The 27,355-nt window shown below is 36.7% G+C and overlaps 1 protein-coding gene and 1 non-coding gene across 11 annotated transcripts in view; one reads left to right on the top strand and one right to left on the bottom strand.

Annotated features, from left to right (window-relative positions):
• The window catches only part of LMLN (leishmanolysin like peptidase), a 138,771-nt gene that overhangs the window by 54,585 nt on the left and 56,831 nt on the right, over positions 1-27,355 (bottom strand). For 5 of the 10 annotated variants that reach the window (XR_007155536.1, XR_007155538.1, XR_007155540.1 and 2 more), the window contains exons 13-16: positions 23,762-23,894; positions 22,432-22,591; positions 19,198-19,328; positions 12,069-12,279 (exon numbers count right to left, since the gene is read on the bottom strand). Coding sequence is in view for 5 of the 10 variants with exons in the window: in XM_047874421.1 (XP_047730377.1) it covers positions 12,069-12,279; positions 19,198-19,328; positions 22,432-22,591; positions 23,762-23,894 (635 nt within the window). In the remaining 5 variants the exon portion in view is untranslated. Of the gene's footprint in view, positions 1-2,379; positions 2,981-12,068; positions 12,280-19,197; positions 19,329-22,431; positions 22,592-23,761; positions 23,895-27,355 lie in introns of those variants that run through there. The other 5 variants (XR_007155537.1, XR_007155539.1, XM_047874425.1 and 2 more) reach the window with 5 other exon arrangements.
• On the top strand, positions 16,851-16,923 carry TRNAK-CUU (transfer RNA lysine (anticodon CUU)). Its single transcript has one exon. It is a non-coding gene; the product is annotated as a tRNA-Lys (tRNA).

Raw genomic sequence — 27,355 nt, 5'->3', positions numbered from 1 at the left:
GTTTCTTTAAAGCTGTCAGCTCAAGTCTGCTGACATGGCTTTTGCTGCCTTCCCGTAAATTCTGTTCTTAAAAACCTGAGAGACAAATTCACTTGATATTTTTGACATTTAGGATCTTAATACTATCAAAATGAACCTAAATCTGAACTGAAAACTGAGGTAGTCTAGTCAGTTTTTATATGCACTCCACACGTTTTGAGTCAGAAAGGACTCCAGTCTACTATCCCCAAATCAGCTACTCTTCATTCTCCTTCCATGCCCCAGCTGGCTTCCACAATAGTTGCAGTCTGCTAGTCTCCTCCTCAGTGAACTGCTTCTGTTAACATAAAGGGCATCCTGCCAAAGGATACTAACATTTAAACCATTTCAAATTCTACAGTTCAAAGTAGAAGTCTAGCCCACTAATTCTGCACTGAAATCTCAGATTCTAAGTCTGTTTTTAGAATACTGACATATTCTAAGTGACTCAAATGAGCCTCTCAACACTTCTTACAGGTTCAGTGGCCTTCTAAATCTTCATGGAGTACACTATGAAGAATCAGTGATTAGCAACTACCCTCGAGACTTATTGAAGAGGAAGGAAGACACCAGAGCAGTTAGTTACCCTCAGAAACTCAAGATTTTTTAGCCTCACACTTTAGCAAGTTCCTTATTTGTGCAGAGAAATCACTAGGGGATCAGATTCCAAGCTTAATAAATATATATAGAAAAAATGTCATCTATAATATTTTCTCCAGAAAGTTATTAGTGCAAATATAATTATATCAATAAAAAATAAAGCAAAAATATATTTCAAGTATAAAAAGCACCATGCTTGGAAAGAATACTACCTAAATGGCATTACTGCACAACAGTCAAAATATAATCGAACCTACCACTGTGAATTCTCAAATCTATTCATCATCGTATTTTTGGTGAAATTCTTTATACACCTATGCAGATGATTCATAATGACAACAGACATATAAGTTTAGAGTTTTATAATTTTCTTTAAAAATATACTCTATGCTTTTTTCTGACCTTTAAAGTATGTGTGACAAAGGCAGAAAACTGAGCACTGGCCTGACACCATTACTATTAGTTTCTTTTTAGCTGAAGTCAGCTGTGCTAGAGACCCCCAGCACTTTACAATGACAAATACCTTCAATTTAAAACTGTATGCAAATACATATTCAAAATTAATGCGTTGAAAAACAAAAGTTGACTTTCTTTATGCTGGGCTGCACTTTGGCTCCAATACCAAATGGTCAGTAGGAATTATTTTTTAGTAATTATACTGCTTGCTCACTTAGCACTTCTTAAATGCAGTGCTCAATAACTATATGCTAAATTAAGGGTGAATGAATGAATGGATGGATGGATAGATGGATGGATGGATGGATGAATGGATGAATGAATGAATGAATGAATGAATGAATGAATTTGTCCAGGAGTTACGTTTATAATGCCACGGGACTTCAGTAGCTTTGGAGACAAACTGTGCATTACTCATCATTAAAAAATTTCAAACTGGAATTACTAAGAAGGGTTGATAAGCTCTAGTACCAGAGCAGAATTACTTCTGAGGATGAGAATATAAAGCAGGAGGTAAAGAACATCACCTCATTTCAAAGCACAGGCAATTTTCTGACTTCTGCAGACTGAGCTTTATGTTGTGGGTAAAGTGAGCCCTACTGAATAGGCCCTATACCAAACCTACACTTTGCTATTAGTAAACAATTCAAACCATCTGTTTTGACTTACATTTTTCTTCTTATATATAAAATACTTTTCAGATAGTAAGAATTCTCCTGTTAACAATTTCTAAGCCCACCTGAAAGGAATAGTTCTATTTTTGTTGGATTACAGCTGTCATAACTATTTTCTGAAAAACATACAATTATGTTTTCTTCTGTTTGTTTGCATGTCTTCAATGTTTTTACAGGGCAGAGTATTTTTCTCTCTCTGCTCCCACAGTTTTTCAAGTCATTATTAAATTACTGGAGAATACACTGGAAGGGCTACCAACATGTAATAGTTCAGTAGTAAACTGCCACACAGCTGGTTTGAAAAGGCAAGCATGGTTAAATCATAAGATTTAGCAAATTATAATTTAAAAAAACTTTTGAGGGGCGCCTGGGTGGCGCAGTCGGTTGAGCATCCGACTTCAGCCAGGTCACGATCTCGCAGTCCGGGAGTTTGAGGCCCGCGTCAGGCTCTGGGCTGATGGCTCAGAGCCTGGAGACAGTTTCCAATTCTGTGTCTCCCTCTCTCTCTGCCCCTCCCCCGTTCATGCTATGTCTCTCTCTGTCCCAAAAATAAATAAACGTTGAAAAAAAAAATTTAAAAAAACTTTTGAGAACTATGAGAACAATGATTTAAGTGTACCAAGCACAGCTATTAAACTCAATATAGGTATAATAGTGATGTAGAAACCCAATTCAATTACTGTCTATAACTCAAAGGACAATTTATACTTGTGAGGACAGGATCCACAATTTATAATTTTGTAATAATTAGCTTTTAAAAAAAAGTTACTGCAGTATTGATGAACTTTCCCATCATTTTAGGTTAATGAAAATGCTGAGGTATGTAATCACTCTGAAAATTTCACCAATTATCCCATTTTCAAAGGAAAACTTCAGGCAGGTTATATATGCTGAAAAATAGAGACATGGTGACTTGGAATTCCTTCTCCTCCTCCAAACTCTGAGGCTGTTGGGTTGCTGATGAAGAGTGACTGCTGTGAAGCTCTGCTTCAAGGTCTTATTGTAGTCAACGCTTCCAAGCCAAAGTCAGGAATGCCACTTCTGCCATCTGCATAGGTTGGCACTCACCCAGATTTTGTGCTTTGTTCAGAAGAACATGACACAAAGGAATGTTTTGAGAATTCACTTTTCCTAGTGCCATACACATAGAAGAAATCCAGCCAGCAGAGGAAATAGATTGCCCAGCAGAAGCCAGAGGGTGACCACCAGGCTAGAGGAACGGGAACAGAGATCTAGGGTTGAAAACAAGAAATTGACTTTCTGGAGACATTTTTGGAATAAATCATACCATGTAAAAATTAACAGATGAATATAGGTGATTATTAAAAGGTGAATAAGGACCACCTTTGGGAGGAGAATCAAGAATGATTTCCTGAAACCTAGATATGCAAAGTCATTTTTTTACATTTATGGAAAAAGAATGAAATATTTTATGCAGGAAGAAAAAATGATATAATCACCATATCAAGGTTACTTTTTTGTTAATTTTTTTTAATGTTTATTTATTTGAGAGAGAAAGAGAGAGAGAGTGTGTGTAGCGGATGGGCAGAGAGACAGGGAGACACAGAATCTGAAGCAGGCTCCAGCCTCTGAGCTGTCAGCACAGAGCTCAATGTGGGGTTCAAACTCATGAACCATGAGATCATGACCTGAGCCAAGGTTGGATGCTTAACTGACTGAGCCACCCAGGCACCTGCACCATATTAAGGTTAAAAGCAGCACCCGAAAAAAGAAAGAAGTGTCTTCAGAAAGTATCCCAACAAAGCTAAAGATGCTACACAGAAAGTAAATTAATATCTTGGCTATTCTGACATGGGGTGCAGGACTTTCTTCCCCTTTTCTTCCTTGTCCTTTCTAAGTATGGTGACCCTATAATTTATCTCTTCAAATCAGGACATTTTGAGACAAGTGTTGAAATAAATATCTAGTCCCAAGATGGAACCACTCCTCTGCAGGGTGCCATGTCAGCAAACTGAAACTTAAGTTAATTTTTGAGTTCCTCTGCTTGACCAGAAACACAGTATAACTAGTAAGCTAATCTCCAACTGCCAAGCCAACTGAGACCTACACTTGTTTCCTTTTTCTTTGCTCTTTCCAAATACGGTCAGATATGCAATCAACTCAAGCCAAGTACTTCTTCCTTGTTTCCTGCTTGCTGTCCTTTTCCCTTATTTTGCAGTTTTCTACTCTTGAGTGTGGAGACTGCTTACTTTATGAAGTGTGAAATAAAATTTGCTTAGACCAACTAAATAGTTCTTTCTGATTAATACAAGGGAATGCTATTAATAATTATACTAGGACCACTGGCACATTGACTGTCCCAGGAAAACCAGGACATATGGTCCCTGATCTCTAAATATCTACCCATCTATCCATATTACCCCAGGCTGGTATGGAAAGGCAGAAGATTGTATGGGCTTTGGGCACTAGGAATACATTAAAACAATTTTTTTTAATGTTTATCTTTATTTTTAAGACAGAGAGAGACAGAGCATGAGTGGGGGAGAGGCAGAGAGAGAGAGGGGGAGACAGAATCCAAAGCAGGCTCCAGGCTCTGAGCTGTCAGAACAGAGCCTGACGCAGGGCTCGAACTCGTCAACTGCGAGATCATGACCTGAGCTGAAGTCGGACGCTCAACCAACTGAGCCACCCAGGCACCCCAGGAATACATTTTAATTTAGCTATGAGTCATTCTCAGGGCTAAAATGACTTCCCCAAACAATTCTCAGAATGGAAAACATTTTTGGGGCCTCCTGGGTGGCTCAGTCAGTTGAGCATCTGACTCTTGGTTTCAGCCCAGGTCATGATCTCATGGCTTTGTGGGTTTGAGCCCCACAGTGGGCTCTGCACTGGTAGTGTGGAGCCTCCTTGGGATCCTCTCTCTTGCCCTCTCTCTGTCCCTCCCTCATTTGCACTCTATCTCTCTCAAAATAAAAAAAACTTTTAAAAAAATTAAAAAAAAAAAGTTATACACACGCACACACACACAAAGTATGGAAAACATTTTTATTGTATTCAGGAGACCAGGTCAACCTGAATTTATTTTAGAAATAAGTTGTCCTTTCTAATATTTCAATTAATAAACAGCCAACCAAGCTTCAAGTCTGACTTACTTAAAAGATAAGAAAAATAAGATTTGTCTTCAGCTACACAATGAAAAGAATGATAATTGTTAAGGCACTGAAGCTTGCTCTTCTGAGCACTATGCAATGTGGAACAAGTATTTAAAAAAAATTATTTCACTGCCTGTAAGCCAGGTAAACAATGGAGAATTCCTATTCTTCCTCAATGGAATCATGCTGGTATTTGTAAAATCTTAAAAAAAAATCCCACTTAGCTAACAACAGTCCTCAAAGTTTAGTCCTTATGTCAACAATATCAGCATCACCTGGGAACTTGTTAAAAATGCAAATTCTGGGGGCACCTGGGTGGCTCAGTTGGTTAAGCGTCTGACTTTGGCTCAGGTCATGATCTTGTGGTTTGTAAGTTCAAGCCCCAAGTCGGGCTCTGTGCTGACAGCTCAGAGCCTGGAGTCTGCTTCGGGTTCTGTGTCTCCCTCTCTCTCTGCCCCTTCCCCTGCTCATGCTCTCTCTCTATATATATCTCAAAAATAAATAAAAACATTAAAAAAATTTTAATGCAAATTCTCAAGCTTTAACACAGATCTTCTGAATCCGAAATTCTGGGAGTTAAGGCCTAGCAATTTAACATGATTCTGATTAAATTTTGAGAACTTCTGACGTAGGACTGCACTATTCAATATGGCAACCATAGCTATATGTGCTATTTAAATCTCAGTTAATTACAATAAAATAGTTTCACACTAACATTAACCACATCTTACATGTTCAAAAGTCATATGTGGCTAATGAGTACTGTACTGGACAATGCAGACTACGGAACATTTCCATCAACCCAGAATAAATTGGATAAATTGTAGCCTAGAGCATCAGGTAAAGTGGTCTTGGCTGGATTAACAAACGGACCCTGGAGTCACTAATAACACAGGCATATCCCTTTACTTCCTGACTTTCAATTTAGCCCAAAGGAAATAGGAGAAGTAGGTATTGTTTATCTACTGTTGGTACTAAAATTTAACAAGCTATTAAAACATTAACAAGAGTTCTGGAACATTTGTTCTTCAAAAACACTACACTTTCTGTGTTAATACTAATTAAGATGAAAAGATTCAAAAAGAGGGTTTCAAAATGAATTAGAGACAATAAGATCTGGGTTTTTTTTTTTTTTTTTCTGAACTTCATTATTTATTAGCTATGACCATGGATAATACATTACTTAATTTCTTTATACCTTAGTTTTCTCATGTGTAAAATGATAATTCCTACCTCATTAGGTTTTGTGATGGTTAAATGCAATGATGTAGACATAAAGAATTTGGCAAAGTGTCCAACATTCAATAAATGGAAACAAAAACAACCCTTACAATCTGAAGAGACTAGAAAGAATTCAGAAATAAATCTTTCATATTCACTAATGGAAACTATCTTAGGCAATACAGAACAATCATTTAATCATATTCTAGCATTTAGAAAGTGATGACTAAAGGAGAGAGAAAAGAAGGTCAGCGTTTCACATTCTAAAAGAAATTACAAATGTAAGAAAAGTCTATGCGAACTAACACCTGAGAACAACAATAATCAGAACAATTTAGGGAGAAGAATATCTTTTACACTTCCTCCAGAATATCGGGAGTTTTAATGTTTTAAAGGCATGCTTAAAGACCTAAAGAAATACTTTCATAAAACCAAAGGATTAGAGATGGTCATTTTTATACTTGTTTACTAAGCTTCATCATAGGTTAATTCTAATAGTATTTCTCATACAAGTACATTTAAAAAAAAGTATTAAACTGAAACAAGCTATTTACCTGAAAAAAAACATTTCTTGTAAAGTTTGCCATAGTTTCTGGCACATAGTTTAATATTCTGTAAAGGCTCAGGATGCTCAGTGAACACATCAGCAAATACGGTAACTCAAGATATTTTACAATTTCAACAGTGATGTATATGTTTTAAAAGCAATGCCTAAAATGTATCCTTGTAATATTTATACATTTTTCAAAATTTGGTGGTTGTGATGCTCTTTTGAGCATGCTTCCTCATGGAAATGGGCAAGTTAACAGGGAAATCAACCATATCATACCAACACTATATCAGAAGGATAACTGATAAAGAGCGAGCAGGATAAGCAGTCTCAGGTGCAGACTGTGCAGGCATAAGGGGCTGGTGGTTTGCAATCTCGACTCTCCACCTCCTTTCAATAGATTCACTTGTCTTTGCCATGTTTCAAGAACAAGAAATAATTATCATAGCCCCTTGACCTGGTTTGGATTTCCTCTTAATCCTAGACATTCTTCTACTGTACTCCCAAGATTCTTACCCCTGAACCAGCACAAATAACTCTCTATTTCAATTCTAACTGCTAATAGCTCAATCCTTGCTCATCTCTTGGATGATGAGATAGAGACAGATTGTTACAGTTAACTGACATTAGCCCTAAGGATGGGAACTCCATCAGAACCACCTACTTGTGGACTATCAGCCCTTCTATTCTAGCCATAGTAATTTAACAGTAACAACAAAATTAGGTCATCCTACCAGTTTCATATTAAAAGTAAGTTACCTAAGAGTATTTAGCACTACATGTACTATTTACCACATTAAAAGGACCCATGATCTTCTGTCATTTCAAACAATTCATTATGTCAGTACTATTATAACTGCACTGCAGAACACAGCAGACTCCCTGAAGTTCTGTTCAGAAAAGAGATAACATAGCAGGCTTGAGGTTGCCATCCTTCGAAAGTCCAGCTCGTAAGCTGGTTGTCTGTCTGGGAACCGGTTTCCTCCAGACATCACCCCATTGCCCCTTCCCCCTTTGCTGATTCTGCTTCAACAAGCCGTTGCCGTAAGTACAACTACAGGCTGAGTCCTGTGAGTCCTAGCGAACCACCAAACCTGGAGGTGGTCTCAGGCACTCCCAACACAAGTACAATCTCCTAAAACTCACTCTCTACCTAACAGCTCATATCTGCAGAAAGCCCCCAGGATTTGGGAAAGAAACTAATCTTAGAGGTGGAGAAACTTTGAAGTGTAAATGAATGTAGCCCTCCATTTTCAATCAGACCAAGGAACAGGCAAAGGGCTACACGGTTCCATTAAAAAAAATACCTTCAAGGGCACCTGGGTGGCTCAGTCAGTTAAGCATCCGACTTCAGCTCAGGTCATGATCTCATGGTTCATGAGTTCCAGCCCCACATCAGGCTCTGTGCTGACAGCTCAGAGCCTAGAGCCTGCTTCGGATTCTGTGTATCCCTCTCTCTCTGTCCCTCCCCTGCTCATGCTCTCTCAAAAATAAACATTTAAATAAATAAATAAAATAAAATAAAATAAAATAAAGCACCTGGTAGCTCAGTTGGTTAAGTGTCCAACTCTTGATTTCGGCTCAGGTCTCACAGTCATGGGATCAAGCCCCGCATGCGGCTCCCCAGTGAGTGTGAAGCCGGCTTGGGATTCTCTCTCTTCCCCTCTGTCCCTCTCCCACTCACATTCTCTTGCCCCCTCAAAATAAATAAAGTTAAAAAAACAAAAAATACCTCCAATTGAGAAAATGAAACAATGCATGAGATCTTTATTATTCATATTCTAAAATGTCAAACTGATATAAAAACATAGGCCATTTAATTAAAATCTCATAAATCATAGGTCAAAGCCTAACTCAAGAATTTTGCTTTTATAACTCTTAGTAATAGGTCATCAGCCTCAGTTTACACACTTCAATAGTAGGAAATGCCTTTTTATCAAGGTAGTTCTTTCCATTCCTCTCCTGAATCTAAAGGATTTAACTGGAATCTGTCTCCCTGCAACTTTATTCTGTTGGTCTCAATTCTACTCTCTGAAGTCTCACAGAATGAGCAAAATATACCTCAATGAAAACCACTTTGCCTCTACTAGCCAGTCTTTCTATCTTTGTGCATATTTGTGTCTCTTTGCACTTTTCTCTTCTTTGTGGGTATGTCAGTCCCTTCTTTAAGCATGTTTTTGAGTGTCTTTCCCTTTCTTTTACCTAACCTAGTTACACCACAGGCATATTGCATGTTCATAGATATTGCATGTTCAGTCCCAGACCACTACAATTAGTCAAACAATGCAATAAAGCAAGTCAAATGAATGTTTTGTTTCCTGGTGCATATAAAAGTTATATTTATACTGCACTATAGTCTGTCAAGTGTGCAATAATATGTCTAAAAAAATGTAGATACCTTAATTTAAAAGTACTTTGTTGTTCAAAAATGCTAACCATCATCCAAACTTTCTGCAAGTTGTAATCTTTTTTGCTGATGGAGGGTCTTGCCTAGATATTGATGGTTGCTGACTGGTTAGTGGTGGGTGGTGGCTGCTGAAGGTTGGGGTGACTGTAGCAATTTCTTAAAATATGACAACAATGACATTTGCCACATCAATTGACTCTTCCTTTCACAAATGATTTTCTGTAGCATGTGATGTTGTTTGATAGCATTTTGCCCACAGAACTTCTTTCAAAGTTGGAGTCAACTCTCTCAAACCCCACTGCTCTTCCTCAACTAATTTTAGGTAATATTCTAAATCCTTTGCTGTCATTTCAACAATCTTCACAGCATCTTCACCAGGAGTACTTTCCACCTCAGGAAACCACTCTCTTTGCTCATGCATAAGAAACAACTTCTTTCTCATCCATTCAAGTTTTATCAAGAGGTTGCAGCAATCAGTCCCATATTCAGGCTCCACTTCTGATTCTGGTTCTCTTGCTATTTCTACCACATCTGCAGTTCCTTCCTGCACTGGAATCTTGAGCCCTCAAAGTCATCCATGAGGGTTGGAATCAACTTCTTCCAAACTCCTGTTGATGTGGCTATTTTGACCTCTTCCCATGACTCACAAATTTGCTTAATGGCGTCTAGAATGGTGAACCCTTCCCAGAAGGTTTTCACTTACTTTGCTCAGATCCATCAGAGGAATCACTATCTATGGCAGCCATAGCCTTGTTAGGTATATTCCTTATATAACAAGACTCGAAAGTCAAAATTACTCCTTGCTCTGTGGGCTGTGGATTGGATGCTGTGTTAGCAGGTATGAAAACAACATGAATCTCATCCATTTCCATCAGAGCTCTTGGGTGACCAGGTGCATTGACAATGAGCAGTAATATTTTAAAAGGAATCTTTTTTTTCTGGACAGTAATCTCAACAGTGGGCTTAAAATATTCAGTAAACCATGTTGCAAACAGATGTGCTGTCATCTAGGCTTTGTTGTTCCGCTTACAGAGCATGGACAGAGGAGGTTTGGTGTGATTCTTAAGAGCCCAAGGATTTTCAGAATGGCAAATGAGCACTTCGTTCACCATTCAACTTCAGGTCACCAGCTTCATCAGCCCCTAATAAGAGAGTCAGCCTGTCCTTGGAACCTTTGAAGCCAGGCATTGACTTCTCTTCTCTAGCTATGAAAGTCCTAGGTGGCATCTTCTTCCAGTAGAAGGCTGTCTAGTCTACATTGAAAATCTGTTGTTTAGTGTAGCTGCTTCCATTAATTACCTGAACTAGATCTTCTGGATAACTCGTTACAGCTTCTGTATCAGCACCTGCTGCTTTATCTAATGCTTTTAAGTTATGGAGATGGCTTCTTTCCTTAAGCCTCATGAACCAACTTCTGCTAATTTCCAGCTGTTCTTCTGCAGCTTCCTCACCTCTCTCAGCCTTCACAGAATTGAAGAGTTAGGGCCTTGCTCTGGATTAGGTTTTGGCTTAAGGGAATGTTGTGGCTGGTTTGATCTTCTGTGCAGACTACTCAGACCTTCTCCGTTATCAGCAATAAGGCTATTTCACTTTCTTTATCATTTGTGTATTCATTGGAATATCACTTTTCATTTCCTTCAAGAACTTTTCCTTTGCATTCACATCTTGGATAACTGACACAACTAGCTTTTGGTCCATCTCAGCTTTGACATGCCTTCTTCATTAAGTTGAATCATTTCTAGTTTTTGATTTAAAGTGACAGACATGTGACTCTTCCTTTTACTTGAACACTTAGAAGACACTGTACAGTTATTAACTGGCCTAATTTCAATACTGTTGTGTCTCAGAGAATAGGGAGGCCCAAGGAAATGGAGGGAAATGGGAATCATTGGCCAGTGAAGCAGTGAGAACACACACATTTATCAATTCAGTTCACTGTCTTATGAGTGTGGTTCCTGGTGCCCCAAAATAACAAATTATAATAGTAATATCGAAGGTCACTGATCATATATCACCATAACAAATATAATAGTTAAAAATTTCAAATTTTGTGAGAATTACCAAAGTGTAACAGAGAGACCCGAATTGAGCCAATGCTGTTGGAAAAGTGGTGCTGGCAGAGTTGCTGATACAGCTGCCACAAACCTTCCACGTGTAAAAAATGCAATATATCTGTGAAGTGCAATAAAGTAAAGCAGAATAAAATGAGGTATGCCTGTATAACTGAAAATATATTTAATTGCTTTATGTGTTTAATGAACAGAATTTTGTTTACTCTGAATTTCAAAATGAATGGTTGAAACATTCAGTTTTTGTAATTTTTTTTAAAGGACATTTTCCTTTTTTTAATGTTTATTTATTTTTGAGAGAGAGAGAGCAGGGGAGGAGCACAGAAAGGGATACAGAAGATCCAAAGCTGGCTCTGTGCTGACAGCAGAGAGCCTGATGCGGGGTTTCAACTCATGAACCACGAGGTCATGACCTGAACCAGTCAGATGCTTAACAGACTGAGTCATCCAGGCACCCCTACATTTTCTTTTCTTTTTTAAAGTTTATTTGTTTTGAGAGAGAGAGAGAGAGAGAGAATGAACAAGCGGGGTAGGGGCAGACAAAGAGAGAGAGAGAGAAAATCCCAAGTAGGCTCCATGCTGTCAGTACAGAGCCTGATGTGGGGCTCAAACCCATGAATCGTGAGATTATGATCTGAGCTGAAATCAAGACTCGGTAGCTTAACCGACCGAGCCACCTAGGTACCCTCAGATTTTGTAATCTTGAATGAATTTTTTTTTTTTTTTTTTTTTTTTGCAAGTCATAAGGTCTTTATACCAAAAGGTTCCTTACTCTTGCTACTGAACAGAAGTGTCACATTTACCCACTTTCAATTTCTAGCAATGGTGGGAAGGGGCTTTCCCATAAAACTGCAATTAGAAGAGAAGATGCTCAACTTGTTTTAGAGTTTCCTTGAAGGTAATTTTCAACATTATATAAGAGAAGTCCCTCTCTTTACTCCACCCATAGAGACTACTCACCCAGTGGTAGAGCTCGGGTCAGGTTAGCAGCTGGAGGATCTGTTTCTGGAGGACAGAGCTCACAGAAGTCCCAGCATGATGGGCAGAGCAGGTTACCATCGTGAATCCAGCCATTCATCTGAATACTGACAGGGAGGACCTGCCCAGCCCGACTACACAAATATGAAGTGTTCTGAACCCAAACTGTCAGACCTTGGGGAGAACAAGAAACCTTCAAATAGGAAAAAAAAAAAAAAAATCAGATCAGTTAGATTCCATATATAATATATGAGCCTTCCTTCACCTACAGGAAAATACATTACTAAAAATACTGACTATAAAACAATTTGGGGTATAGGGAGGTCTTTAATCTCATATAAAGAACGCTAAGTTATTCAGGTTCTAAAATACACTCTGTGGTAGTTGTTCTTAAATTTTTGGTTTAGCATTTTCAAAAAAATCTGAGGAAATCTATGGATACTTTTCAGTACATATACAAGATAACACACAACTTTACATACAATTTGGATTCACAGACCCCTGAAACCAAGTTATCAAGAATAACATTTCTGTAGGGGTGCTGGCTGGCTCAATTGGTGGAGTGTGTGACTCTTGATCTTGGGGTTGTGAGTTTGAGTCCCACCATTGGGATTGGGTGTAGAGATTACTTAAAATAAATAAAATCTTAGGGGTGCCTGGGTGCCTCAATCGGTTAAGCATCCAACTCTTGATTTCAGCTCCTGTCATGATCTCTCAGTCAGTGGGACTGAGCCCTGTGCTGGATTCTTTGCTGTCGGAGTAGAGTTTATTTGGGATTTTCTTTCTCCCTTTCTGCCCCTCCCCTGCACTTGTTCTCTCTCTCTCTCAAAATAAAAAAGTTTTAAAAATAAAATCCTAAAAAAAAAGAATAACATTTCTATAGATCCTAGTATTCTCATTATACTTCACCTTAAATCTCTGTCAAAGAGCCATTACTCAAGTCATTTTCTCCACAAGTCACAAATTTTGTAAATCAAATTTTTATAATATATTTTAAATTATAAATATATATGCTCATTGTAAAAAGAAAAAAGCATACAGCACAGAAATTTACATAGTAAAAAAGTTCTTTATTCTTTTCCTTATCCTAGATCCTTCGCTCAGGTATAAAAATGGTCATAGTGATTTTATATGGACTGGTAACATCTTCAAAGGCAGGACTTGGGGCACCTCAGTGGCTCAGTTGGTTGCATAAGTGTCTGAATCTTGGTTTGGGCTCAGGTCATGATCTCACAGTTTGTGAGTTTGAGCCCCACATTGAGCTCTGTGCTGACAGTGTGTGCCTACTTGGGATTCTCTCTCTCTCTACCTCTCTCTCTGCCCCTCCCATGCGCATGTTCTCTCTCTCTGTCAAAATGAACAAATAAACTTAAAAAAAAAAAAAGTGCTTAAAGGTAGGACTCATATTTTAACTGCGGGGGTAACTAATAAAATCAGATTTTTTTTCTTTTTATTTTAGAGAGAGAGAGAGCATGAGTGGGGGAAAGGGAGAGAGAAAGAGAATCTTAAGCAGGCTCCATGCTCACCTGGGATCATGACCTAAGCAGAAATCAAGAGTCGGCTGCTCAACTGACTGAGCCACCCAGACACCCAAGTCAATTTTAAAAAGCAAACATGTTAAAACTAACTTTAAAAAAATGTTAAATGTGTCTTCTTCACAGTTGTTTTATAAAAAGACACATTAATGCCAATTATGCTACTTCACTTTAAATATTTCCGGAACTTCTCTCCTGGGCCTATCCTCAAACCAAGTATATGATTTTGAGTATGTTTGATGGTGGTAAATTTTTACTTTGCAAGTTGATATAGTTTTTAGAAATACCAAAAGTTACCCAGAACCAAGTCTGGTAAAGTTGACTAAATCAGTTAACATTAAATTAATATAGGTGTGATGCAAAATACTAAAACTGATTTTCCTAGGAGGCTACTAAACTCTTTCTAAAGGCAATTTCAAAAGAGGAGTTCCATAAGTACATTTCAACAATGGAGTCATCTTTGAAATAACTCAATCACGAACTAAGTTTAAGTGTAATACTCATTTGGAAATTTAAGTTATAATAAGTTCAAGAAAACAAATGACAACAAAGTATAACCTCTTCCATAAGTCTGTCATTCAATGACCCACATCTAGGAAGCACCACCATAACTACAGTGCAATGTAATCATTCTTTTAAGTGAGAACTCACTGAATATTGTGCTTTGTGGCTGAAAAGGATACCAAAGAAGTCCGTGACCCAGTACCTGTCCTCTAGCAGCTTTAACTGAAGAGAAAAGGGTGGCATATAAATTCCACCCACCCACCCCCCCAGCAAATTTAACAGTGTTAAGCTGTTTATGATTAAGAGTCAAGGTTGGAAAATGGAGGGACTGTAAAGTATCCTTCAAAGACAGAAGACACTTTGAGACTGAAAAATGAAGGAGGCAACTCCATACACTTTATATAGTTTAATTCAGGGTAACTTACTGACAGCATGATCAGGTGGATGGTGATTTGGACAGTTGTGCAGTTATTCTCTGCAAAGTCCAGTCCTTAGTCTACATATTTTATAGAGGAAGGGGACGAGCAGAAGGGTATGTAGTAAGATCAAAAGGCTTACATGCACTTCAAAGGGTTCACATGCATCCAATAGACAGCTAATCTTTAACAGACCTGTGGTACCATCTGTGCGTCAGGAGGAGGAAAGACTATGTTATCTCTAGATTCACAGGAGGCCAAAGCAAGCCTCCCGCATTCCAGCTTTGGCAGGCATTTCTAAGGTATACATATTAATCTCCAAGAGGCCTGGAACACATAGCCCCAAGAGAGGTCATCAATCATACATGAAGAAGATGGAGGGCTAAAGATGGAGTCAGTACTGTCAGCATTCCTACAGTCAATAAATGGTAGAAACAAGCAATAAAGCTTAGAAAGTTTCATGGAAGAAAGAGCATTAATATCCTAAAGATGTGCACAGAATCTGGATCACGGTGAGGAAGAGATGTGACCTGGTGGACTGTGTCAGAATCTGGGTGGGTAAGGAGGGTAATTATGTAGGGGTGGGAAAAGGTGAAAGGGATGTGGTCAGATCAAATAAGCATACTGAGGACAATGAGAGTCAGATTTCTCTCTGTGAAAGTAATTACAAACATGGAAACAGAGAAAACTAAACTGAACCCTTTAGGGTTGGACTGGAACCAAAGATACCTGTACAAACTCAGTTATACACACACACACACACACACACACATATGAATATACAAGCAAATTACATACACACATCTATTTCCCAGATCTGTTCACCAAGAGGGCTTGGGGAGTAGCTATATCCTAGTGACAATGCACACTACATCTAACAACAGATCTTAGTCTCTTAAATACCACACTTCACTAAAGAAACTAGAGCTTTTTGGGGCACGTGGGTGGCTCAGTTGGTTATGTATCTGACTCTTGATTTCAGTTCAGGTCATGATCTCACGATTCAGGAGTTCTAGCCCCATGTCGAGCTCTGTGTTGACAGTGCAGAGATTCTGGGTGTTTGGGATTCTGTCTTTCTCTCTCTCCGCCCTTCCCTGCTTGCTCCCTCTCTCTCTCTCTCTCTCTCTCTCTCTCTCTCTCTCTCTTTCAAAATAAATAAAAAAACAAAAACAAAAACAAAAAACTAGAGCTTCTTGAAGAATTTGTTGACTCAAGAGCTGCATGTGCTAGAATATCTTGCACCAGAAAGCAAGGAAACATTCAAAGAAAGATGGGGAAAGACCAGAAGGACATAGACACCTGAAGGGGCTTCCTCTGGCCAAATCTGGGGGAAATTGAGTATCAAAATAAATAATGATAGTAATGGTAATATCTTTAATAAAATGGATTTCATGACTCAATGCTGATATAAACGTATAAATTAGTAAAATGAAAGTATGGTAAGAAAACTTTATTGACACAGTACTTCCCTGCAAAATATTTATTGATTACAAAGGGAATTAATAAGAAAAGAGTAACTGATAGTGAAGAAGCCTGGGAGATACCAGCAAGTTAACATCACCAGTAAAAGGACAAATCATGAGTGTACCACCATAAGAACATGAGCATCACTTCTGTGATATTACTGCCCAAAATACATGACCTGAATTTCATCATGAGGAAACATATGACAAACCCAAAGTGAGATACATCTTAGAAAAAAATGACTTATAGTTTTTTTAAATGTCAGGGTTATAAAAATAAAAAAAAAAGACTCAGGAAGTGTTCCAGACTGAAGGAGACCAGAGACAGGACAACTATGCAACATGTGATATTAATCCAGATCCTATACTACAAGGACATTATTGGGACAATTAGCAGAACTTGAATAGGGCCCAAGAATTAGATGTATCAGTGTTAATTTCCAAATTTTTAAAATAGTATTATGGTTATATAGGGGGATGTCTTGTTTAAAAGAAATGCACAAAGTACATGGGATTGAAGGTAAAGCACATCAACAATTTGCACTTAAATGACTCAGAAAAAACATTTTGTACCATTCTTGCAACTTCTCTGTCAAAATAAGTAAAACAAACAACAAAAGGCAAAACAGCTAATCCATGTTAACTGTTTGGAACTCATACATATTTTCCTATATAAATGGTGGTTAGCATTAAATTAGTAAAATTAAATTAGCAAAATTAACTGACAACTCTAAGTACAGGGAAGCCAAGTACATTTGATTTTTGTAGATGGTACTGCAAATTTGCATAATCCCTTTGTGGTACTGGTGGTGTTGACAAACCATTAAAATTGCCTGAAGAGGGGGTGCCTGGCTGGCTCAGTTGGTAGAGCACGTGACTCTTGATCTCAAGGTCATGAGTTCAAGCCCCATGTTGGGTATAGAGCTTACTTAATAAAGAAATGAAATATAATAAAATAGCCTGAACGGGTCATCCTCCTATTATAGTTGCCAATGTTCTAGCTTTATCCCATTAAAAAAATTTTTTTAATGTTTTTATTTATTTTTGAGACAGAGAGAGACAGAGCACGAGCGGGGGGGGGGGGGGGGGGGGAGGTGGGGAGCAGAGAGAAAGGGAGACACAGAATCTGAAGCAGGCTCCAGGCTCTGAGCTGTCAGTACAGAGCCCGACGCAGGGCTCAAACTCATGGACTGTGAGATCATGACCTGAGCTGAAGTCAGACGCTTAACCGACTGAGCTACCCAGGAGCCCCTAGCTTTATCCCATTTAATTTAATATTTTCACTTATGGGAATTTAGAAAAATAATTTTTTTAAAAAGGTAAGGTAAAAGCATAGTATCATAAAAAGTGAAAATTAACTCAATATACAACAAGGAAATGACTTCCCTAATTATGATATTTTAAAAAGATGCAATGAAATTAGTCAAAGACAAATATCATATGACTTCACTCATATGTGTAATTTAAGACACAAAACAGATGAACAGAAGGGAAGAGAAGCAAAAATAATATATAAACAGGGAGGGGGACAAAACATAAGAAACTCTTAAATATAGGAACAAACTGAGGGTTGCTGGAGGGGTTGTGGGGAGGGATGGGCTAAATGGACAAGGAGCATTGAGGAGGACACCTGCTGGGATGAGCACTGGGTGTTATATGTAGGGAATGAATCACAGATTCTACTCCTGAAATCATTATTGCACTATATGCTAACTAACTTGGATGTAAATTAAAAAAAAAAAAAAGTAAAAGTAAACAAACAATTGAAAAAAAAAAGATGCAATGTCTTGTGGGGGGCGGGCCTGGGTAGCTCAGTCAGTTCAAAGCCTGACTTCAGCTCAGGTCATGATCTCCCAGTTTGTGAATTTGAGCCCTGCATTGGGCTTGCTGCTATCAGCTCAGAGTATGCTTTAGATCCTCTGTTCCCCTCTCTCTCTCTCTGCCCCTCCCCCTACTTATGCTTGCTCTCTTTCTCTCAAAAATGAATAAACATTTATTAAAAAAAAAAAAAAGATGCAGTGTCTTATGGCCATTGGGGCATCTGGCTGACTCAGTTGGTAGAGCATGTGACTCTTGTCATGAGTTCAAGCCCCATGTTGGGGGTAGAGTTTACTAAGAAAGGAAGGAAGGAAGGAAGGAAGGAAGGAAGGAAGGAAAGAAGAAAGGAAGGAAGAAAGGAAGGAAGGAAGGAAGGAAGGAAGGCAGGCAGGCAGGAAGAATAGTAATTTTTATTATTGGGAAAACTTGGAAAAGGTGTTTTGTTATATACATAAGTACTAAGTAAAGGCAGTAAAACAAAATTTTATATTATGATTATAACCAGGTCAAAACTATGAATTAAATAAACAAATATATCTTCAAAGGAATTTATCAGAAAATGGTTGTTGGATTACAGTTATCAGACTATAACTGAAAAGTATTTATTTTGAATTTTCATCTATAAGGTTTCAAAGATAATTTTATATGAATTGTATGATGTCTGGATTATATCTTAATAAAGCTGTTACAAAAAACTAATTTTATAAGTAACTTTAAAAGTAATAATTAAATTCCCAGCTACATAAGTCCATTTATATCTTGCAGCTGAAATGGTACAAAAAAATTCTTACTTTTCAGTTCTCAGGATCACACTTTCCTCCCTGACATCCATTAGTAGAGTATGGAATATTCTTTAAGTTGGATATTCATAAGTTATAGAATGTCTATATCTTAGTAAGTTTTTAATAAGGTGATGCAGTCATTTAAGGTAGTTTGCTACTTTTGGATTTCTAATTGCAAAGGAGAAAAACAATTATTAATCTGTAGCTGATTTATTAATTCTTAAATCCATGCTTTCCTCAGATCTTATGAAATAAAATCGCAAATTTTTTCCATTACAAAGTAATATTTAAGAACAAAATTATATATATTCCATTATTTCCTTGGGGTATATGCCCCAAGTAAAATTAATATAAAACTTGCTGATATATAACAATTATATATGTATTTTTAAACAAGTGGAAAAAGGTAATTTCTCAAATAAATGACAATATTTTCACACATAAGCAAAGTAATATTTATATAAACAAGATAAGTTAAAGAATTAATCAGTAAATTATATAAAAATATAAAATGTATTTTAAAATATAAAAACCATATAATGAGATAAATTATATAATATTTGATCATAATTATTAACAATCATATAGTTTACCTGATAACATCCACTCCCCCAGTCTGGGTAACTCAGCTTCCTCTCACACTTTTCCATGACAAATGCGGATTTCTGAATTAGACAAACTGAATGAGGTCCATACTTTTCGGCACCATAATTTTTAAAAAGGTCTGAAGCAAACCAGAGAACTTTTCTTAAAAATTGAGTTTTGGTTCAAAGAACAAACTGAAGCATTCCATTTTTATGGTTAAAAGTTGCTTTAAAAACCAAGCATGTTTGGGCTGCCTGGGTGGCTCAGTCAGTTAAGCTTCTGACTATTGATTTCAGCTCTGGTCATGATCTCATTTTTGTGAGACAGAGCCCCCATTGGGCTCTGCACTGACAGTGCAGAATCTGCTTGGGATTCTCTCCCACCCTCTCTATCTCTCTCTCTACCCTTCCCCTGCTCATGTGCACGTGCGTGCGTATGTGTTCTCACTCTCAAAATAAATAAATAAATAAATAAATAAATAAATAAATAAATAAATAAATAAACTTAAAAGAAAAAAAGATTCTTTCTACAGCTCCTCTGCCCCTCCTTTACTTGTGTGTGGCTTGCTCTCTCTCTCTAAAAAAATAAAATAAAAAATTAAAATAAAAATCAAACATGTTTAATGGAAATTTTCAATTAAAAAAATTAAGAGAAACAGGGCTCCAAAATCAAACTAGGTTCTCAATAAAGGACTTGGTGAGAAGAAATTATTCTATCAAAAATGGGAGATAAAACTGGGCTTAAAGTATCTAAGTTAGGTATGCCTGGGTGGCTCAGTCAGTTGAGCATCTGACTACAGCTTAGGTCATGATCTCACAGTTTGTGGGTTTGAGCCCCACATTGGGTTCTGTGCTAGCAGTGTGGAGCCTGCTTGGGATTCTCTCTCTCTCTCTCTCTCTCTCTCTCTCTCTCTGTTTCTCTGCCCCTCCCCTACTTGTGCTCTCTCTCAAAATAATAAACTTTAAAAAAATAAAGTATCTAAGTTAGATATACAGAAGAAATGGCACAAAGAATCATCTTTACTGGTAGTCTAAATAGGAGTCACCTCCCAGATGACCCATGATAGATGAAGCCAACTGACTTATATAATGAAGGCTTTTTTGGGGATGTTGCAAAACTTTTTGCAAAGTTTTCTTGCATTTTTATCTCATGCTATCTGCTGGAAGTCCATACATAAGATGCTGATCTAGTCTCAGACTAAACACAAACATGCAGGGGCGCTTGGATGGCTCAGTCGGTTGGGCGTCTGACTTTGGCTTGGGTCATGATCTCGCATTTCATGAGTTCAAGCCCTGTGTCGGGCTCTGTGCTGCAGCCCAGGGCCTGGAGACTGCTTTGGATTCTGTGTCTCCCTCTCTCTCTTCCCCTCCCCAGCCCATGCTCTGTCTTTCTCTCTGAAAAATAATTTTTTTTTTAAATTAAAAACACAAACACATAGAGGGATAGGGTGGATTAAATGACCTCTAACTAGCTAATAGACAAATGAATGAGGATCCTTAAGCCCTAGCAAAAATTTGCTCTTTACACTTAGTACAAGTAAGTTTCATGTTTTGAAAACAGAGAGTTCTTACAGGTAAGTATTTTATGTCAGTTTTGAAAAATCTTAATTATATAAGCTAAGAAGGAAAATGTAAAACAGAATTAAAGAGAACTATTGTTTTGTGTATTTGTGAGTATTTCAAAGTCCTTGAAAAACAAAGTGGTCAGTGTCAAAAAAAAAAAAGAAAAGAAAAGAAAAGGGAGTGCTCAGCAAACTACAACCCTCAGGCCAAATCCTGAGGGCTACCTGCTTTTATAAATAATAAAATTGTATTGGAGCACAGCCAGTAATTTACACATTAATTTATATGTTGTCTATAACTACTTTCACACTGTAATAGCAGAGTTCATAATTCCAACAGAGACCATATGACCCACAAAGTTTAAAATATTTACTATCTTTCTCTTTACAATAAACATTTGCCAATTCCAGCTCTAAAATAGTAAGATGTGACACCATCTTTGGCAAACCCAAAATTGACAGATCTCTGCATTGCTCAGTTTTAACACTGAACTGCTGAATAGTTACAAGTTTTTAAGACATTTATTAAATGGGTGAGTGATGAAAAAAATGACTGTACAAATCCAGTTAAATCTACCAGCTTTAGAAATAAAAGGAAAACCCATTATAGAAATTTAAAATGTAGAAAACGGAGTCTGTAATAAAGTATGGAATGGCAGGGCGGGGTGGGGGGGTGGATAAAAAGGACCAGGTTACAGATTTTGATGACCACAGAGTGAGAAACCACCTATTGCTCTTTATTAACATAAGATGTGGTAACATTTTGTTTACAAAGGTGAATACCCAATTGTTATACTCTTTATGTGTATTAAAAGGGAATAAATAATATGGTAATACATCTTACAAGCCATGGGACAACAGTATTATCCTAATATCTGGTGAACAACCTGTTACTTCTAAATTACATAAAATGCACACTCCTGAAAAGAGAAAAAAATGGGATACCTACTATGATTTAACAAAAAGAGCGCTGCTTTGGAGGATCTTACACAGGCACCAATTAATTATATTATTTAGTGTCTCTTCATTTACCTGTGAAATTGAATAATATCTTCTCTATCAGGTTTTTAAAAAATTTTTTAATCTTTATTTATTTTTGAGAGAGAGAGAGAGAGAGACAGAACGTGAGCTGAAGAGGAATAGAGACGGAGACACAGAATTGGAAGCAAGCTCCAGGCTCTGAGCTGTCAGCACAGAGCCTGATGTGGGGCTTGAACTTACGAACCACAAGATCTTGACCTGAGCCAAAGTCGGATGCTTAACCGACTGAGCCACCCAGGCACCCCTCATCAGGTTTTTAGAAGAATAAAATGATAAAAATGAAAGTGCTCTGCAAATGAAATATCATGCAGATATAAGGTGTAACAAAAAAGTAGCGCATGCACACATGTGCAAGTCTATCTAACAACCCTTGTTATATGTCATAGTTCGAAGCATTTACTATGTGAATTCATTTATTAGTTCTCACAACAACTCTGTAAGACAGGTACTACTATCCCCTTTGTACAGGGAAGAAACTGAGGCACAGAGAAGTTAAGTTACTTCACAAATGGATACCAGCGGAACCACAATACAAATTCAGACAGTCTGGCTCCTGGGTCTATGTCCTTAATCCCTATTTTATATTGCTGATATGTTATTTTAATATGTATATAACATTTCATTTCACTATACTACTAACCTGGTTGATTTTCCAATATCCTACAATCTGAGCTGCGCTGATATTCACCACTTAAATGCCAACTGAATTCCTGACTGAAAGGGCAGTAGTCAGCAATTTCTACTGAACCACCATAATAAGGCAAGTCTTCTGCAGGTATTCCACTTAATTTGTCGAAGTACTACAAAAAAAAAATTATTAGGAAGACAGGAAAGTAAGAAACATTCTATATAATCAAACAGGCAATTTGTAGCAACCCTCTAGTGCTGTATAATACAAAAAAAGATATTACTGTACTTTTCTTCATATGTCATAGAACATAAAGAACATATTCTACCTGAGGGATATTTCAAGGTTGTTGTAGTTTTAGAAAAAGCAAGGTAAGTAAATTAGTCTATGTTTTTTATTAGATGACAAATTTGACTAATGTTTTTAAAAGGATGAATAGGAAGAGTCTTATGAGGTGACAAAACACATACTAATCCAGAGAATTAAGATATTTTAAATATAATGCACTTAAAGTATTATCAGAAGACTTAATTTACGTGTTGTTTTGAGAAACTTGAAAAAATAAAACTGTGAGAATATGAATGAGATCATACCTATAAAACACTTGGAACACCAAAGGAACAAGGCTCCAGATAAATTTTAAAGATTTCACATGTACACTAACTCACTGAATTATATTCCTATGCCTAGAAATAGAGTTGCCATCTTATGATGATGTCTGAAGCATTCAGTGGCATCATGAACATATGCAGGAAAGCTCAACATTTAGCAGCAATCATTTTAAATCATCTTCTGAGATACTCCTTCTGACTGCAGGGTCCTTTGTAAATGGCAGGCAGAACTAAAGAGTTTTAGAGATGGCTACTGCAACAAAAAATTTACAGGTCAAATCAGAGACTCAGACTGAATATGTAGGACCATTTCCTTCACCTTTTAGATCCCATGAGTCAAACCTTTCCTAAAGTAGAACTTCTAAGACTTGTAATGAATTGGAATAGAGTACCTCAGTTATTCTCTTTAAAGAACCTTGTTTTCTGTGTACATTAGAGGAAATTAAAGATGAAGACTTAGGAAACAATTAGAAAAAAATACAAAACACTTAAAAATAGATCCAAAAAATATTCTAAATGCCTCTATTACTACAAGGCATTGTTAGATATTAATTATTGTTAATTAGCACATTGGTTTTAAAGAATTGTAAGAATTCTCAATTTTTTTTTCTAACTTATAGAAAACCAATGGGGGTAAGTTGAAAAACTTAATTCATTCTTCTAATTCAAGATAGAGACTTCTCTCTAAAAAGTTGAGTTGATTCCTAAAACTGTGCCCCAACAAGTGTTACCTGGTACTCTTGAGGCAAAGGTTTTGAAAACTTCTGCAAATTACACACAGCAACTGCTCTCTGGTCCTGTCGGCAAGTTAACTGCAATGGGTTACTTCTAAGCGTGTCACAGAAAGGGCTCAGCATCTGCCTCCTGCACACAAAGAAACACCAAGGTACCAAACTCTAAAGAAAACATAACAAATCCATTTTCTATTATAATTTCAATATTTTTTGATAGCTTAATACTAAATGCTGAATCAGGTTATAAAGTTATTTTTCAAAGAGTAAAAAGAAATGCTTAATGTAGTTATAAAAGATTAATGCCAAATGCCTTATAACGTTACTTCACCATTATTAAACAAAATATTTATCTCTTTCTCCACTTTTTCCAGTAAAATGGAGTTCTGCAGACCTGTTCAGTGTGTTTAATGACAAATAATGAAATTCCTGATCCTGCTTAGAAATACAAATCTTCATAATTAATATAATGGAGTCTTAGAAAGAGACAGAGATGATGGATGCCCTTTCTGCCCTGCAGCTACAAAGAGTGAATGGTTTTCTATGGCATGATCTAGTTCAAAGACTCTTGTTTCAGTTACACTGAAAACATTCACAAGACATCTTGTTTTCATGTGCAAAATGAAGACTGTGTGAATATTCCTAATTATGACAAGTTGCTCTGTTCTGTTGAATCTAATCTTGGAAGTACAATTTGGAAAATGAAGTCTTATAATTTTCCAGATATCAGAATCTATTACACTGTTCTGTAAAAATAATCTTCAAACCCCAACCTATAATTCTAATTGGTCAATTTATTGATAATTATAATACAAACCATATTAATGTCATAATAGTAATGTTATAAATGAAATTCCAGTATTCTTAAACAATATAAATCCTATTATGACTGATTGCCAAATTGTGATAGTATTACTGCCATTTTTCCTCTTCTTCCACATGCTTGTTAAGGGGAAAAAGCCTAGGTTAGATTTACTTTAAGGAAAATTGATATTTGCTTCATTTAAGTTAACAAACTATAGCAATAAAACATCTCAGGGAATTATAGCTTCTTGAGATAAAATGTGTAAAAGACCTACCAGTGTCTCTGGTAGACTTGAAGAAGCACACTGTAATAGGAAAGCAAAGGTCTAGAAGTCTTCACACAGGCTTGGTTTCAAATACCAGCTTATTTGATGTTGACTTCATTTTCCTGAGCTTCAACTATAAAGCACTAAGTGCCTAGCACACACAAGTTACTCAATAAGTGTAATTTCTGTGTCCCCACCACTTTTATAAAATCTTTACAGGGGTGCCTGGGTGGCTCAGTTGGTTAAGCGTCCGACTTTGGCTCAGGTAATGATTTTGTGGTCCATAGTATGAGCCCCACGTCGGGCTCTGTGCTGACAGCTCAGAACCTGGAGCCTGCTTCGGATTCTGTGTCTCCCTCTCTCTCTTCCCCTCCCCAGCTTGTACTCTGTCTCTCTCTCAAAAATAAATAAACATTAAAAAAAAAAGTTAAAAAGAATAAAATTGACAAACCCTAGCAAAACTGAAAAAGAAACTGAGAAAATGCAAATTACCAATATCAGGAATGAAATGGGATCTCACTACAGACCTTACAGACATTAAAACGATAGTAAGGAACTACTACAAACTACTCTGTACACATAAATCTAATAACTTAGGTAAAATGGACCAATACTTCAATAAACACAAATTACCACAATTCATCCAATATGAAATAGGTAAATATGAATAGCCCTGTAAATATTAAGCAAGTTGAATTAATACTTAGTACAAAAAATAAACAAAGATATATTCTTCACATGAATATATACAGAAAAATCCATTATAAATATTAGTACATGGAATTCAGCAATATACAGAAATAACTATATACCTGACTAAGTGGGGCTTTTTCCAGCAATAGAAAGCCAGTTTAATATTTGAAAATCAATCAATATAATCCATCATATTAATAATAGACTAAAAAAAAAATCACATAATTATATCAACCAAAGCAGGAAAAAACACCTGACAGAAGTCAACATCCATTTGTGATAAAAATTCTCAGAAACACAGAAATAGAGAGGAACTTCAACTTGAAAAGGAGCATCTACAGACCCCTACAACTAACATTATACTTAATGGCAAAAGGTTGAATGTTTCCCCTTCTCATTGCGTTCATGGATTTAAAAAGTCAATAAAGATGTCAATTCTCCTAAAACTGATAATGTAAGTTTAACACAATTCATAGAAAAATCCTACCAAGATTTTTTTGTAGACAAGGTTATTCTGAAATTTATATGAAAGGCAGGAACTAGAACAGCTAAAATGATTTTGAAAAAGAATAAAGTGGGAAGAATACATTTACCCAATTTAAGATATAGTATGGCTACACTAATAAAGGACTGTGAAGTATTAATGGAGTGACAGACACATAGATCAATGGAACAGAATAGAGAACACAGAAATAGACCCATATAAATACACTCAACTGATTCCTTCACAAATGGAAGAAAGCAATTCAATGAAAGAAAGATAACTTTTTCAACAAATGGTGCTGGAACAACTGGACATCCACACACACAAAAAATGAACTTTGACCTAAGTCTCCCATTTTATACAAAAATTAACTAAAAATGGATCCCAGACTAAAAATATAGAACATAAAGCTTTAACATTTAAAAAAAAAAAAATACAAGAACGTCTTTGGAATCTAGGGCTTCGCTGAGTTCTTAGACTTGACATTCAAACTATGACTCATAAAAGGACCTATTAATAATTTTGACTTCACCAAAGTTAGAAACTTATGCTCTACAAAAGACCCTATTAAAAGAATAAAAAGAAAAGCAACAGATTAGGAGAAAATGTGTGCAAGCCACATCTCCAACAAAGGACTAGTATCTAGAATATATAAAGAACTCTCAAAAACTCTCAACAGTAAAACAAAAGCAAACAATCCAATTAGAAAATCACCATAAGACATGATGAGACACCTCATCCAAGAGGATATACAGATATCAAATAAGCACATGAAAAGATATTCAGCATCACTAGCCATTAGGGAAATGCATATTAAAACCACAATAAGATAATCACTACTATCTTTTAGAATAACTAAAATAAAAAAACAGTCACAACACCAAATGCTGATGAGGATGTAGAGAAACTATTATCACTCATACATTGCTGGTAGAATATAATACGACGTAGCCATTCTGGAAAAGAGTTCAGCAGTTTCTACTACAAAACTAAACTTGTCACTACCATATGACCCAGCAATTGCACTCTTGGGCATTTATCCTGGAGAAATGAAGATTTATGTTCACATAAAAACCTGTACACAAATGTTTGCAGCAGCTTTATTCAGAATAGCCCAAAACTGGAAACAACCTTGTTATCCCTCAACATGCAAATGTGTAAACACACTGTGGTACATCTGTATCATGGAATTTTATTCAGCCATTAACTTGAGCAAACTACTGATATACACCATAACCTGGATGAATCCAGAAAATTATGTGGGGTGAAAAAAGGCAACACCAAAAGGTTACATACAGCATGAATTGATTTATACATCATTCATGAAATGACAAAATTATAGAAATG

Source organism: Prionailurus viverrinus, chromosome C2 (genome assembly GCF_022837055.1).
Source record: "Prionailurus viverrinus isolate Anna chromosome C2, UM_Priviv_1.0, whole genome shotgun sequence".
NCBI lineage: Eukaryota > Metazoa > Chordata > Mammalia > Carnivora > Felidae > Prionailurus > Prionailurus viverrinus.
Note: the sequence above shows the minus strand (reverse complement) of the source record. Positions and strands in the feature narration are given on the sequence as shown.